This window comes from Somniosus microcephalus, unplaced genomic scaffold, assembly GCF_052327205.1.
Source record: "Somniosus microcephalus isolate GS21.2 unplaced genomic scaffold, FLI_Smic_1.0 scaffold945, whole genome shotgun sequence".
Taxonomy (NCBI): Eukaryota; Metazoa; Chordata; class Chondrichthyes; order Squaliformes; family Somniosidae; genus Somniosus; species Somniosus microcephalus.
In genome coordinates, this window is record NW_028226132.1 from 503 (window position 1) to 14,161 (window position 13,659).

The 13,659-nt window shown below is 62.0% G+C and overlaps 1 protein-coding gene across 1 annotated transcript in view; it reads left to right on the forward strand.

Moving 5' to 3' along the window:
• Positions 1–5,125: 5,125 nt before the first annotated feature.
• LOC147080950 (RNA-binding region-containing protein 3-like) overlaps positions 5,126–13,659 on the forward strand; it is a 54,152-nt gene continuing 45,618 nt past the window's right edge. The window contains 3 exon segments of the mRNA XM_085981009.1: positions 5,126–5,290; positions 9,412–9,459; positions 10,368–10,486. Coding sequence (XP_085837135.1) covers positions 5,126–5,290; positions 9,412–9,459; positions 10,368–10,486 — 332 coding nt within the window.

Here is a 13,659-nt window from a genome sequence, read left to right on the forward strand (position 1 = left end):
AGACCAGGAGGCGTTTTCCAGGTACTGCTCGCGACCCTGGGACTGTAGGGGGAGTGAGGGGAGGGAGTGGGGGAGTGAGGGGAGGGGGAGTGAGGGGGAGTGGGGGAGTGAGGGGAGGGGGAGTGAGGGGAGGGGAGGGGGAGTGGGGGAGTGAGCGGAGGGGGAGTAGGGGGGGGAGGAGGGGGAGTAGAGGGAGGGGAGAGGGAGTAGGGGGAGTGAGGGGGAGGAGGGAGTAATGGGAGTGAGGGGAGGGGGAGGGGAGAGGGAGTAGGGGGAGTGAGGGGGAGGGGGAGGAGGGAGTAGGGGGAGTGAGGGGAGTGGGAGGAGGGAGAGGGGAGTGAGGGGAGGGGGAGGAGGGGGAGGGGAGAGGGAGGGGGAGGGGGAGGGGGAGGGGGAGTGGGGGGAGGGGAGAGTGGGGGGAGGGGAGAGTGGGGGGAGGGAGAGGGAGGGGGAGGGGAGAGGGAGGGGGAGGGGAGAGGGAGGGGGAGTGGGGGGAGGGGAGAGTAGGGGGAGGGGAGAGGGAGGGGGAGTGGGGGGGAGGGGAGTGAGGGGAGGGGAGAGGGAGGGGGAGTGAGGGCGGGGGAGTGTGAGGGGGAGGGAGAGGGAGTGAGGGGGAGGGGAGGGGGAGTGAGGGGAAGGGAGGGAGAGGGAGTGAGGGGAAGGGAGGGAGAGGGAGTGAGGGGGAGGGGAGGGGGAGTGAGGGGAAGGGAGGGAGAGGGAGTGAGGGGGGAGGGCGAGGGGAGGGGGAGTGAGGGGAAGGGGAGGGGGAGTAAGGGGAAGGGAGGGGGAGTGGGGGAGGGGAAGGCGGGGGAGAGGGAGGGGGAGTGAGGGGAGAGGGAGGGGGAGTGAGTGAGGGGAGGGGGAGTGAGGGAGGAGGGAGTAACGGGAGTGAGGGGAGGGGGAGGGGAGAGGGAGTAGGGGGAGTGAGGGGAGGGGGAGGAGGGAGTAGGGGGAGTGGGAGGAGGGGAGAGGGGGAGTGAGGGGAGGGGGAGGAGGGGGAGGAGGGGAGAGGGAGGGGGGAGGGGGAGGGGGAGGGGGAGGGGGAGGGGGAGGGGGAGTGGGGGGAGGGGAGAGTGGGGGGAGGAGAGAGTGGGGGGGAGGGAGAGTGGGGGGAGGGGAGAGTGGGGGGAGGGAGAGGAGGGAGAGTGGGGGGAGGGGAGAGTGGGGGGAGGGGAGAGTGGGGGGAGGGGAGAGGGAGGGGGAGTGGGGGGAGGGGGAGTGAGGGAGGGGAGAGGGAGGGGGAGTGAGGGCGGGGGAGTGTGAGGGGGAGGGGAGGGGGAGTGGAGGGGGAGTGGAGGGAGAGGGGGTGAGGGGGAGGGGAGGGGGAGTGAGGGGAAGGGAGGGAGAGGGAGTGAGGGGAAGGGAGGGAGAGGGAGTGAGGGGGAGGGGAGGGGGAGTGAGGGGAAGGGAGGGAGAGGGAGTGAGGGGAGGGCGAGGGGAGGGGGAGTGAGGGGAAGGGAGGGAGAGGGAGTGAGGGGGAGGGGAGGGGGAGTAAGAGGAAGGGAGGGGGAGTGGGGGAGGGGAAGAGGGAGGGGGAGTGAGGGGAGAGGGAGAGGGAGTGAGTGAGGGGAGGGGGAGTGAGGGGAGGGGGAGTGAGGGGAGGGGGAGTGAGGGGAGGGGAGTGAGGGCAGGGGGAGTGAGGGCAGGGGGAGTGAGGGCAGGGGAGTGAGGGCAGGGGAGTGAGGGCAGGGGGAGTGAGGGCAGGGGGAGTGAGGGCAGGGGGAGTGAGGGCAGGGGGAGTGAGGGGAGGGGGAGTGGGGGGAGGGGGAGTGGGGGGAGGGGGAGTGGGGGGAAGGGAGGGGGAGTGGGGGAGGGAAGGCGGGGGAGAGGGAGGGGGGAGTGAGGGGAGAGGGAGGGGGAGTGAGGGGAGAGGGAGGGGGAGTGAGGGGGAGGTGGAGGGGGGAGTGAGGGGAGGGGGAGTGAGGGGAGGGGGAGTGAGGGGAGGGGGAGTGAGGGGAGGGGGAGTGAGGGGAGGGGGAGTGAGGGGAGGGGGAGTGAGGGGAGGGGGAGTGAGGGGAGGGGGAGTGAGGGGAGGGGGAGTGAGGGGTGGGGGAGTGAGGGGAGAGGGAGTGAGGGGAGAGGGAGTGAGGGAGGGGGAGTGAGGGAGGGGGAGTGAGGGAGGGGGAGTGAGGGAGGGGGAGTGAGGGGAGGGGAGGCGGAGTGAGGGGAGAGGGAGTGAGGGGAGGGGGAGTGAGGGAGGGGCAGTGAGGGTGGGGAGTGAGGGAGGGGGAGGGGGAGTGAGGGGAGGGGGAGGGGGAGTGAGGGGAGGGGGGAGTGAGGGGAGAGGGAGGGGGAGTGAGGGGAGGGGGAGTGAGGGGTGAGGGAGGGGGGAGTGAGGGGAGGGAGAGGGAGGGGGATGAGGGGGGATTGAGTGGGGTAGAGGAGGGGGGAGTGAGGGAGGGGGAGTGAGGGGAGGGGGGAGAGGGAGGGGGGAGTGAGGGGAGGGGGGAGAGGGAGGGGGAGTGAGGGGAGGGGGAGTGAGGGGGAGAGGGAGGGGAGTGAGGTGAGGGGGAGTGAGGGGAGGGGAGGGGGAGTGAGGGGAGGGAGGGAGGGGATTGAGGGGGGATTGAGGTGAGGGAGGGGGGTGGGGGGAGGGGGTGGTGAGGGGAGGGGAGTGAGGGGTGGGGGAGTGAGGGGAGGGGGAGTGGGGAGGGGGTGAGGGGTGGGGAGAGGGAGGGGGAGGGAGGGGAGGGGTGAGGGAGGGGAGTGAGGGGAGGGGGAGAGGAGGGGGAGAGAGGGAGAGGGAGGGGGAGAGAGGGGGAGTGAGGGGGAGTGAGGGGGGGAATGAGTGGGGAGGGGGAATGAGGGGGAGGGGGGATGAGGGGAGGGGTATGAGGGGAGGGGGAATGAGGGGAGGGGGAATGAGGGGAGGGGGAATGAGGGGAGGGGGATGAGGGGAGGGGGAATGAGGGGAGGGGGAGGGGGAGTGGGGGGGGTGGGGGAGGGGGTGTGTGGGGGAGGGGAGTGAGGGGGAGGGGGGAGTGAGGGGAGGGAGTGAGGGGAGGGGAGTGAGGGAGGGGAGTGAGGGGAGGGGAGTGAGGGGAGGGGGGGGAGAGGGAGTGAGGGGTGGGGGGTGGGGGGAGGGGGGGGGGAGGGAGTGAGGTGAGGGGGGGAAGGGGGAGGGGGGGTGGGGAGTGGGGGAGGGGGGTGGGGGAGTGAGGTGAGTGGGTGGAGGGAGTGAGTGGTGGGGGGAGTGAGGGGTGGGGGGGTGAGGGGGAGGGGAATGAGGGGAGTGAGGAGGGGGAGGGGAGGGGGTGTGAGGGGTGGGAGAGGAGGGAGAGGGGGAGGGGGTGGGGAGTGGGCGGGTGAGTGGGAGGGGGGAGGAATGAGTGGGGAGGGGGAATGAGGGGGAGGGGGAATGAGGGGGAGGGGGAATGAGGGGAGGGGGGTGGGGGGAGGGGGAGTGAGGGGTGGGGGAGTGAGGGGAGGGAGTGAGGGGAGGGGAGGGGGGAGAGGGAGCGAGGGGAGGGGGAGTGAGGGGGAGGGGGGGAGAGGGAGTGAGTGTGGGGAGGGGGAGTGAGGGTGAGGGGGAGGGGGGGAGGGGGGGGAGGGGGAGTGAGGGGAGGGGGGATGGAGGGGGAGTGAGGTGAGGGGAGAGGGGTGAGGGGAGGGGGGAGTGAGGGGGAGGGGAATGAGGGGAGTGAGGAGGGGGAGGGGAGGGGGAGTGAGGGGAGGGAGAGGAAGGGAGAGGGGGTGGGGGAGGGGGAGGGGGGAGGGGAGAGGGAGGGTGAGAGGGAGGGGGAGGGAGGGGAGGAGGAGTGAGTGAGGGGAGGGGGTGTGAGGGAGGGGGAGGAGGGGAGCGGGAGGGGGAGTGAGGGGTGAGAGGGAGGGAGTGAGAGGGAGGGAGTGAGAGGGAGGGAGTGAGGGGAGGGGGAGGGGAGAGGGAGTGAGGGTGAGAGGGAGTGAGGGGAGAGGGAGTGGGGGTGTGGGGGATGAGGGGGAGGGGGATTAAGGGGAGGGGGGAGGGGGAGTGGGGGGAGGGGGAGGGGGAGTGAGGGGAGGGGTGTGAGGGGGGGGTGGAGTGGGAGTGAGGGAGGGGAGTGAGGGGAGGGGAGTGAGGGGGAGGGGGGGAGTGAGGTGGGGAGGGGAGTGAGGGAGGGGGGGAAGGGGGGAGGGGGGGAGGGGGAGTGAGGGGAGGGGGATGGAGGGGGAGTGAGGTGTGGGGAGTGGGAGTGAGGGAGGGGGGAGTGAGGGGGAGGGGAATGAGGGATGTGGGAGGGGGAGGGGAGGGGGGAGTGTGGGGTGGGAGTGGGTGGGAGAGTGGGAGGGGGGTGGAGGGGAGGAGGGTGAGTGTGGGAGGGGGGTGAGGGGGGGGGTGAGGGTGGGGGAGGGGGGTGAGGGGTGAGTGGGTGGGGTGAGGTGGGGGGAGGGTTGGAGGGGAGTGGGGTGTGGGTGTGAGGGGTGTGGAGTGGGGGTGGGGTGTGGGGAGTGTGGGGAGGGGTGAGGGGAGAGGGAGTGAGGGGAGAGGGAGTGTGGGTGAGGGGTGAGGGGGAGGGTGGGTGAGGGGGTTGGGGTGGGGTGTGGGTGTGGGGGTGGGGGTGGGGTGTGGGGGTGGGGAGTGTGGGGTGTGGGAGTGTGGGGTGGGTGGGGTGAGGGGTGGGGTGAGAGGGAGTGAGGGAGTGGGTAGTGAGGGGGTGGTGGGGTGAGGGGTGAGGGTGTGAGGGAGAGGGAGTGAGGGAGTGAGGAGGGGGGTGAGGGAGGGAGGGGAGAGGGGAGGGAGTGAGGGAGAGGGAGGGGGAGGGTGTGAGGGGAGAGGGTGGGGGGGGGGAGGGGGTGGGGTGGGAGGGAGGTGGGTGTGGGGAGAGGGGGAGGGTGTGCGATAGAGGTGGGTGAGAGTGTGAGGTAGAGGGGAAAGGGAAAGAGATAGAACAGTTCAGTGAATAGTGACATTGGTGTGCGGAATTCAGTATGAATAGTTACTTGCCCCGTGCGTCGTCCCGTGAGTCACCCCAGTGCCCCGTGCGTCGTCCCGTGAGTCACCCCAGTGCCCCGTGCGTCGTTCCGGTGCCCTGTGCGTCGCCCCGCACCCTGTGCGTCGCCCCGCACGTCGCCCCGTTGAAGCGCCCCGTGCGTCGCCACAGTGCCGGGTGTCTAATGTCCTGTGTTTCTTGACCTTCTCAGTGCAATGGCTGCTGCAGCTTCCATGGAGAATGTTTCCCTTCAAACCAAGAGCAGCAAGACCATTCTGGTGCGGCATCTTCCTTCCGAGCTAACACGCAATGAGAAGGTGGAGCTGCTGAAATATTTCGGAGCGCAGTCCGTGCGAGTTCTATCAGACAAAGGAAGACTGGTATGGGCACAACAAATGTGATGTTAGTAGTGTAACCGAGTGCTGTTCTCACCTCCTCAGTCGGAGCCTATAATCTCTCACACTTAGAATTTTCGATTGGTAATCCAAACAGCAAGAGTTCAAGTACCATCATGATTTGAAATTAGTTTTTTTTTTTAAATAAATGCATCTGGGAATTAAAATCTGGGATCAGTAAAAGTGACCATGAAGCTGTCGGATTTTGGGGGGGAAAACCCAACTGGTTCACTAATGCCCCTTAGGGAGCGAAAACTGCCATCCTAACTCGTCCTGGGCTATACTAGGTGTCAGCCGTGGCTCAGTGGGCAGCAATCTCGCCTCTGGGACAGAAGGTCGAGTGTTCAAGTCCCACTCCAGAGACTCGAGCACAAAATCTAGGCTGACACTCCCAGTGCATTACTGAGGGAGCGCTGCACTGTCGGAGGGGCAGTACTGAGGGGGCGCTGCACTGTCGGAGGGGCAGTACTGAGGGAGCGCTGCACTGTCGGAGGGGCAGTACTGAGGGGGCGCTGCACTGTCGGAGGGGCAGTACTGAGGGGGCGCTGCACTGTCGGAGGGGCAGTACTGAGGGAGTGCTGCACTGTCGGAGGGGCAGTACTGAGGGAGCGCCGCACTGTCGGAGGGGCAGTACTGAAGGAGCATCGCACTGTCGGAGGGGCAGTACTGAGGGAGCGCTGCACTGCTAGGAGGGCAGTACTGAGGGAGCGCCGCACTGTCGGAGGGGCAGTACTGAGGGAGTGCTGCACTGTCGGAGGGGCAGTACTGAGGGAGCGCTGCACTGTCGGAGGGGCAGTACTGAGGGAGCGCTGCACTGCTAGGAGGGGCAGTACTGAGGGAGCGCTGCACTGTCGGAGGGGCAGTACTGAGGGAGTGCTGCACTGCTAGGAGGGGCAGTACTGAGGGAGCGCCGCACTGTCGGAGGGGCAGTACTGAGGGAGTGCTGCACTGTCGGAGGGGCAGTACTGAGGGAGCGCTGCACTGTCGGAGGGGCAGTACTGAGGGAGCGCTGCACTGCTAGGAGGGGCAGTACTGAGGGAGCGCTGCACTGTCGGAGGGGCAGTACTGAGGGAGTGCTGCACTGTCGGAGGTGCCGTCTTTTGGATGAGACGTTAATCCAAGGCCCCGTCTGCCCACTCAGGTCGACGGTAAAGATCCCATGGCACTATTTTGAAGAAGAGCAGGAGAGTTCTCCCTTGGCCAATATTTATCCCTCAGCCTTTTAAAAAAAAAACAGATTATCCGGTCATTATCACATTGCTGTGTGTGGGAGCTTGCTGTGCGCAAATTGGCTGCTGCGTTTCCCACATTACAACAGTGACTACACTTCAAAAATTTTTGTGATGTCCTGAGTTGGTGAAAGGCGCTATATAAATGCAGGTTTGCTCTTTATATGTGATGTGACTCCAGTCCAGCACCAACATGGTTGACTCTTAACTGCCCTGTGAAGTGATCTAGCGAGACACTCGGTTACCAGTGGTTCAAGAGGAGGGCCCACCACCACCTTCTCTGGGCTAACATGGACTGACACGGGTTAGGCTGGGCTAACATTGACATGAATTAGGGCTGGGCTAACATACCTACACTGGTTAGGGCTGGGCTAATATATACTTGCCTTAGAGGGAGTGCAATGATTCACCAGGACTGGTTCCTGGGATGGGGGGATTGTCCTATGAGGAGAGATTGAGTAGACTAGGCCTGAATTCTCTGGAGTTTAGAAGAATGAGAGGTGATCTCATTGAAACATAAATCTTTTACAGGGCTTGACAGGGTAGATGCAGGGAGGATGTTTCCCCTGGCTGGGGAGTCTAGAACCAGGGGTCACAGTCTCAGAATAAGGGGTCGGCCATTGAGGACTGAGATGAGGAGAAATTTCTTCACTCAGAGGATGGTGAATCTTTGGAATTCTCTGCCCCAGAGGGCTGTGGAGGCTCAGTCATTGAGTATATTCAAGGCTGTGATCGATTTTTGGATATTAAGGGACTCAAGGGATATGGGGATAGTGCAGGAAAGTGGAGATGAGGTAGAAGATCAGCCTGATCTTATTGAATGGTGGAGCAGGCTCGAGGGGCCGAATGGCCGACTCCTGCTCCTATTTCTTACGTTCCTATTTTTACAACCAGGCTAACACTGACACGGGTTAGGGCCGGGCTAACACTGACACGGGTTAGAGCCGGGCTAACACTGACACGGGTTAGAGCCGGACTGACACGGGTTAGAGCTGGGCTAACACACTGACACGGGTTAGAGCCGGGCTAACACTGACACGGGTTAGAGCCAGGCTAACACACTGACACGGGTTAGGGCCGGGCTAACACTGACACGGTTTAGGGCCGGGCTAACACTGACACGGGTTAGAGCCGGGCTAACACTGACACTGGTTAGAGCCGGGCTAACACTGACACGGGTTAGAGCCGGGCTAACAATGACACTGGTTAGGGCCGGGCTAACAATGACACGGGTTAGAGCCGGGCTAACACTGACACGGGTTAGGGCCGGGCTAACACTGACACGGGTTAGAGCCGGGCTAACACTGACACGGGTTAGGGCTGGGGTAACACTGACACGGGTTAGAGCCGGGCTAACACGGGTTAGGGCCGGGCTAACACTGACACGGGTTAGAGCCGGGCTAACACTGACACAGGTTAGAGCCGGGCTAACACACTGACACGGGTTAGAGCCGGGCTAACACTGACACGGGTTAGGAGCCGGGCTAACACACTGACACGGGTTAGAGCCGGGCTAACACACTGACACGGGTTAGGGCTGGGCTAACACTGACACGTGTTAGAGCCGGGCTAACACTGACACCGGGTTAGAGCCGGGCTAACACACTGACACGGGTTAGAGCCGGGCTAACACTGACATGGGTTAGAGCCGGGCTAACACACTGACACGGGTTAGAGCCGGGCTAACACTGACACGGGTTAGAGCCGGGCTAACACTGACACGGGTTAGAGCCGGGCTAACACTGACACGGGTTAGAGCCGGGCTAACACACTGACACGGGTTAGAGCCGGGCTAACACACTGACACGGGTTAGGGCCGGGCTAACACTGACACGGTTTAGGGCCGGGCTAACACTGACACGGGTTAGAGCCGGGCTAACACTGACACTGGTTAGAGCCGGGCTAACACTGACACGGGTTAGAGCCGGGCTAACAATGACACTGGTTAGGGCCGGGGCTAACAATGACACGGGTTAGAGCGGGCTAACACTGACACGGGTTAGGGCCGGGCTAACACTGACACGGGTTAGAGCCGGGCTAACACTGACACGGGTTAGGGCTGGGGGTAACACTGACACGGGTTAGAGCGGGCTAACACTAACACGGGTTAGAGCCGGGCTGACACGGGTTAGGGCCGGCTAACACTGACACGGGTTAGAGCCGGGCTAACACTGACACAGGTTAGAGCCGGGCTAACACACTGACACGGGTTAGAGCCGGGCTAACACTGACACGGGTTAGAGCCGGGCTAACACACTGACACGGGTTAGAGCCGGGCTAACACTGACACGGGTTAGAGCCGGGCTAACACTGACACGGGTTAGAGCCGGGCTAACACTGACACGGGTTAGAGCCGGGGGCTAACACTGACACGGGTTAGAGCCAGGCTAACACTGACATGGTTAGAGCCGGGCTAACACACTGACACGGGTTAGGAGCCGGGGCTAACACTGACACGGGTTAGAGCCGGGCTAACACTGACACGGGTTAGAGCCGGCTAACACTGACACGGGTTAGAGCCGGGCTAACACACTGACACGGGTTAGAGCCGGGCTAACACACTGACACGGGTTAGGGCCGGGCTAACACACTGACACGGGTTAGGGCCGGGCTAACACTGACACGGGTTAGGGCCGGGCTAACACTGACACGGGTTAGGGCCGGGCTAACACCCTGACACGGGTTAGGGCGGGCTAACACTGACACGGGTTAGGGCGGGCCTGGTGATTGCAAACAATGACGGGCCCCGACCTGACTAGGAGTGGTATCCAGACAAATTCTTTCCGAGGGATGAAGCACCGATATTCCTGATTGTAGTAGCGATAAAGCATTCTATTTTCAGAACTCCGTTAAGTTTACAATGTTCTTCTTTTGCAGACATGTACAGCGTTTGCTACGTTTTCCTCTGCCCATGCAGCAGCTAAGGTAGGTTATACACTAAACACCATGTCGTTACCCAGAGATCGAGCTGATGAGAGGGTTCAGAGTTGGCCTGTATGGTCTCTGTTGTGGGACTGTTCCAATGCTCTCTGTCTGGCCTGCCAGCTTCCACCCTCCGTAAACTCATCCCGAACTCTGCTGCCTGTATCCTAACTCGCACCAAGTCCCATTGCACCCATCACCCCCTGTGCTCACTGGCCCGTGTCCTAACTCACACCCAGTCCCGTTCACCCATCACCCCCTGTGCTCACTGCCCCGTGTCCTAACTCACACCCAGTCCCGTTCACCCCTCATCCCCTGTGCTTGCTGCCCCGTGTCCTAACTCACACCAAGTCTCGTTCACCATCACCCCTGTGCTCGCTGACACACATTGGCTTCTGGTTGAGCAATGCCTCGATTTTATAATTCTCATCCTTTTTCAAATCCCTCCATGGCCTCGCCGCTCCCTAACTCTTGTCACCTCATCTAGCTCTAAAGCCCTCCTCGATCTCTGCACTCCTCCAATTCTGGCCTCTTGCACATCCCCGATTTCCATCGCTCTGCCATTGGCGGCCGTGCCTTCAGCTGCCTGGGCCCTAAGCTCTGGAATTCCCTCCCTAAACCTCTCCGCTTCTCTCTCCTCCTTTTAAGATGCTCCTTAAAACCCACCTCTTTGACTGAGCACCTGTCCTAACACCTCCTGTGTCTCGGTGTTGGATTTTGTCTGATAATCGCTCCTGTGAAACACCTTGCGAAGTTAAAGGCACGATGTAAATGTAAGTTGTTGGCTCAAACCTTTCGGCCTTCTGGATTATGGAGCTAAACTGAGAAAGGGCAAGACTTTACACATTGTACCTGCAGTCAGACCTGAGGGCGTGAATCCAGTGTTGTTATCCTGCAATGTGCCGTTTCAGGCGCTGACTAGGCTGCACCAGGTCCGATGCCTGGGCCACACTTTGGTGGTGGAGTACGCGACGGAGCAGGAGCACGTGGAACTACTGGACAAGCCGCTGTTCTCCGACAAAAACAAAGCGTAAGTACTTCAAGTTCGGTCATTTCCGTACCTGCGACGGTAATGTGAAGGCAGTGGGAGCGGTCTTTGGCGGGTGTGATCAGGTTACACGTTGGCCTCAAATCTGGGCTCGAATCCAGCTCAGATACTGACTGTAAAGTGCTCCTTCCTACCCTGACATGGGTCAGACTCTTATCGGGTGTCCGCCGTGGCTCAGGGAGTAGCACTTTCGCCAGAACAATGTGGGTTCAAGTCCACTTCCAGAGACTTGAGCCCCAGGCGGACCCTCCCTGTGCACTGTCGGAGGGGCAGTACTGAGGGAGAGCTGCACTGTCGGAGGGGCAGTACTGAGGGAGTGCTGCACTGTCGGAGGGTCAGTACTGAGGGAGTGCTGCACTGTCGGAGGGGCAGTACTGAGGGAGCGCTGCACTGTCGGAGGGGCAGTACTGAGGGAGTGCTGCACTGTCGGAGGGGCAGTACTGAGGGAGAGCTGCACTGTCGGAGGGGCAGTACTGAGGGAGTGCTGCACTGTCGGAGGGGCAGTACTGAGGGAGCGCTGCACTGTCGGAGGGGCAGTACTGAGGGAGTGCTGCACTGTCGGAGGGGCAGTACTGAGGGGACTGCACTGTCGGAGGGGCAGTACTGAGGGAGTGCTGCACAGTCGGAGGGTCAGTACTGAGGGAGCGCCGCACTGTCGGAGGGTCAGTACTGAGGGAGTGCTGCACTGTCGGAGGGGCAGTACTGAGGGAGCGCTGCACTGTCGGAGGGGCAGTACTGAGGGAGTGCTGCACTGTCGGAGGGGCAGTACTGAGGGGACTGCACTGTCGGAGGGGCAGTACTGAGGGAGCGCTGCACAGTCGGAGGGTCAGTACTGAGGGAGCGCCGCACTGTCGGAGGGTCAGTACTGAGGGAGCGCTGCACTGTCGGAGGGTCAGTACTGAGGGAGCGCTGCACTGTCGGAGGGTCAGTACTGAGGGAGCGCCGCACTGTCGGAGGGTCAGTACTGAGGGAGCGCTGCACTGTCGGAGGGTCAGTACTGAGGGAGTGCTGCACTGTTGGAGGGGCAGTACTGAGGGAGCGCCGCACTGTCGGAGGGTCAGTACTGAGGGAGCACTGCGCTGAGACGGGCAGTACTGAGGGAGCTCTGCACTGTCGGAGGTGCAGTACTGAGGGAGCGCTGCACTGTCGGAGGGGCAGTACTGAGGGAGCGCTGCACTGTCGGGGCAGTACTGAGGGAGCGCTGCACTGTCGGAGGGGCAGTACTGAGGGAGCGCCGCACTGTCGATGGGGCAGTACTGAGGAGGGAGCGCTGCACTGTCAGAGGGGCAGTACTGAGGGAGTGCTGCACTGTCGGAGGGGCAGTACTGAGGGAGCGCTGCACTGTCGAGGGGCAGTACCGAGGGAGCGCTGCACTGTCGGAAGGGCAGTACTGAGGGAGCGCCGCACTGTCGATGGGGCAGTACTGAGGGAGCGCCGCACTGTCGGAGGGGCAGTGCTGAGGGAGCGCCGCACTGTCGGAGGGGCAGTACTGAGGGAGCGCTGCACTGTCGGAAGGGCAGTACTGAGCGAGCGCTGCACTGTCAGAGGGGCAGTACTGAGGGAGCGCTGCACTGTCGGAGGGGCAGTACTGAGGGAGCGCTGCACTGTCGGAAGGGCAGTACTGAGGGAGCGCTGCACTGTCGAAGGAGCAGTACTGAGGGAGCGCCGCACTGTCGGAGGGGCAGTACTGAGGGAGCGCTGCACTGTCGGAGGTGCAGTACTGAGGGAGCGCTGCACTGTCGGAGGGGCAGTACTGAGGGAGCGCTGCACTGTCGGAGGGGCAGTACTGAGGGAGCGCCACACTGTCGGAGGGGCAGTACTGAGGGAGCGCTGCGCTGTCGGAGGGACAGTACTGAGGGAGCGCTGCACTGTCGGAGGGACAGTACTGAGGGAGCGCTGCACTGTCGGAGGGGCAGTACTGAGGGAGTGCTGCACTGTCGGAGGGGCAGTACTGAGGGGACTGCACTGTCGGAGGGGCAGTACTGAGGGAGCACTGCCCTATCGGAGGTGCCATCTTTCGAACGAGATGTTAAAACGAGTCCCTGTCTGCGACCTCAGGTGGACGTACAAGATCCCATGGCACTATTTTAAAGATGAGCAGGGGAGTTCTCCCCGGTGTCCTTTACCCGCTCAACCAACATCACTAAAAACAGACTCTCTGCTCGGTATCACAAGGACGCGACTGCTGCCAACGAAGTAAAGTCGCTGCGCCTGCGCAGTTCAAGCGTTTTTTTTGGTTGTTCTCGCCGGACTTCCCACAGATTGGCGAGAGAGAAAGCAGGGAAGGGGGTGGGGAAAAGACACCGCTGCTGCCGGACTGAGCCGTGTCAGGGGAAGAAAATAAAAGATAAAGTTGAAATCGTGTTTATATTGGCTTAATGAAAGTTAATACTTGCAGAATGCTTCTGCGCAGCAGTTTGTTGGCAGGAGTCACTCTGTTATCACAATGCTCTTTGTGGGAGCTTGCTGTGTGGAAATTAGCTGCCTTGTTGCCTACATTAAAACAGTGACTACACTTCAAAAAGTACTTCATTGGCTGTAAAGCGATTTGGGGCTGTATATTCTTTGTAATCAATCCATTAAATATATTCAAGAAGGAGTTAGATATATTTCTAATATATTTCTAAGATAGGAGCAGGCTCGAGGGGCCAAATGGCCTACTACTGCTCCTATCTTCTATGTTTCTATGTAAGTCCTTTATCTAGTTCCTAATGTGATTACAGCATGAAAACGCTCCCTTATTAGACATGACTTGGCAATGTCAGTCCATGTCCACAGGAGGGTAGCAGAGGGTCTCATTGCTTTGCTGAGGGCGAGCGTTAGTAAATCAGCTTGCTGTGCCATCAATCCCTGATCGGGCCCTCGCCATCTCTCACCTTAATCAAACCAAGTCCCGTTCACCCCTCACCCCCTGTGCTCACTGACCTACAGTGGCTACCAGTCCAGCAACGCCTCGATTTTAAAATTCTCGTCCTTGTTTCCAAATCCCTCCATGGCCTCGCCTCTCCCTGTCTCTGTAACCTCCTCCAGCCCCACAACGCCGCGATCTCTGCCCGCCTCCAACTCTGGCCTCGTGCGCATCCCCGATCTCTATCGCCCCACCATTGGCGGCCGTGCCTTCAGCCACCTGGGCCCCAAGCTCTGGAATTCCCTCC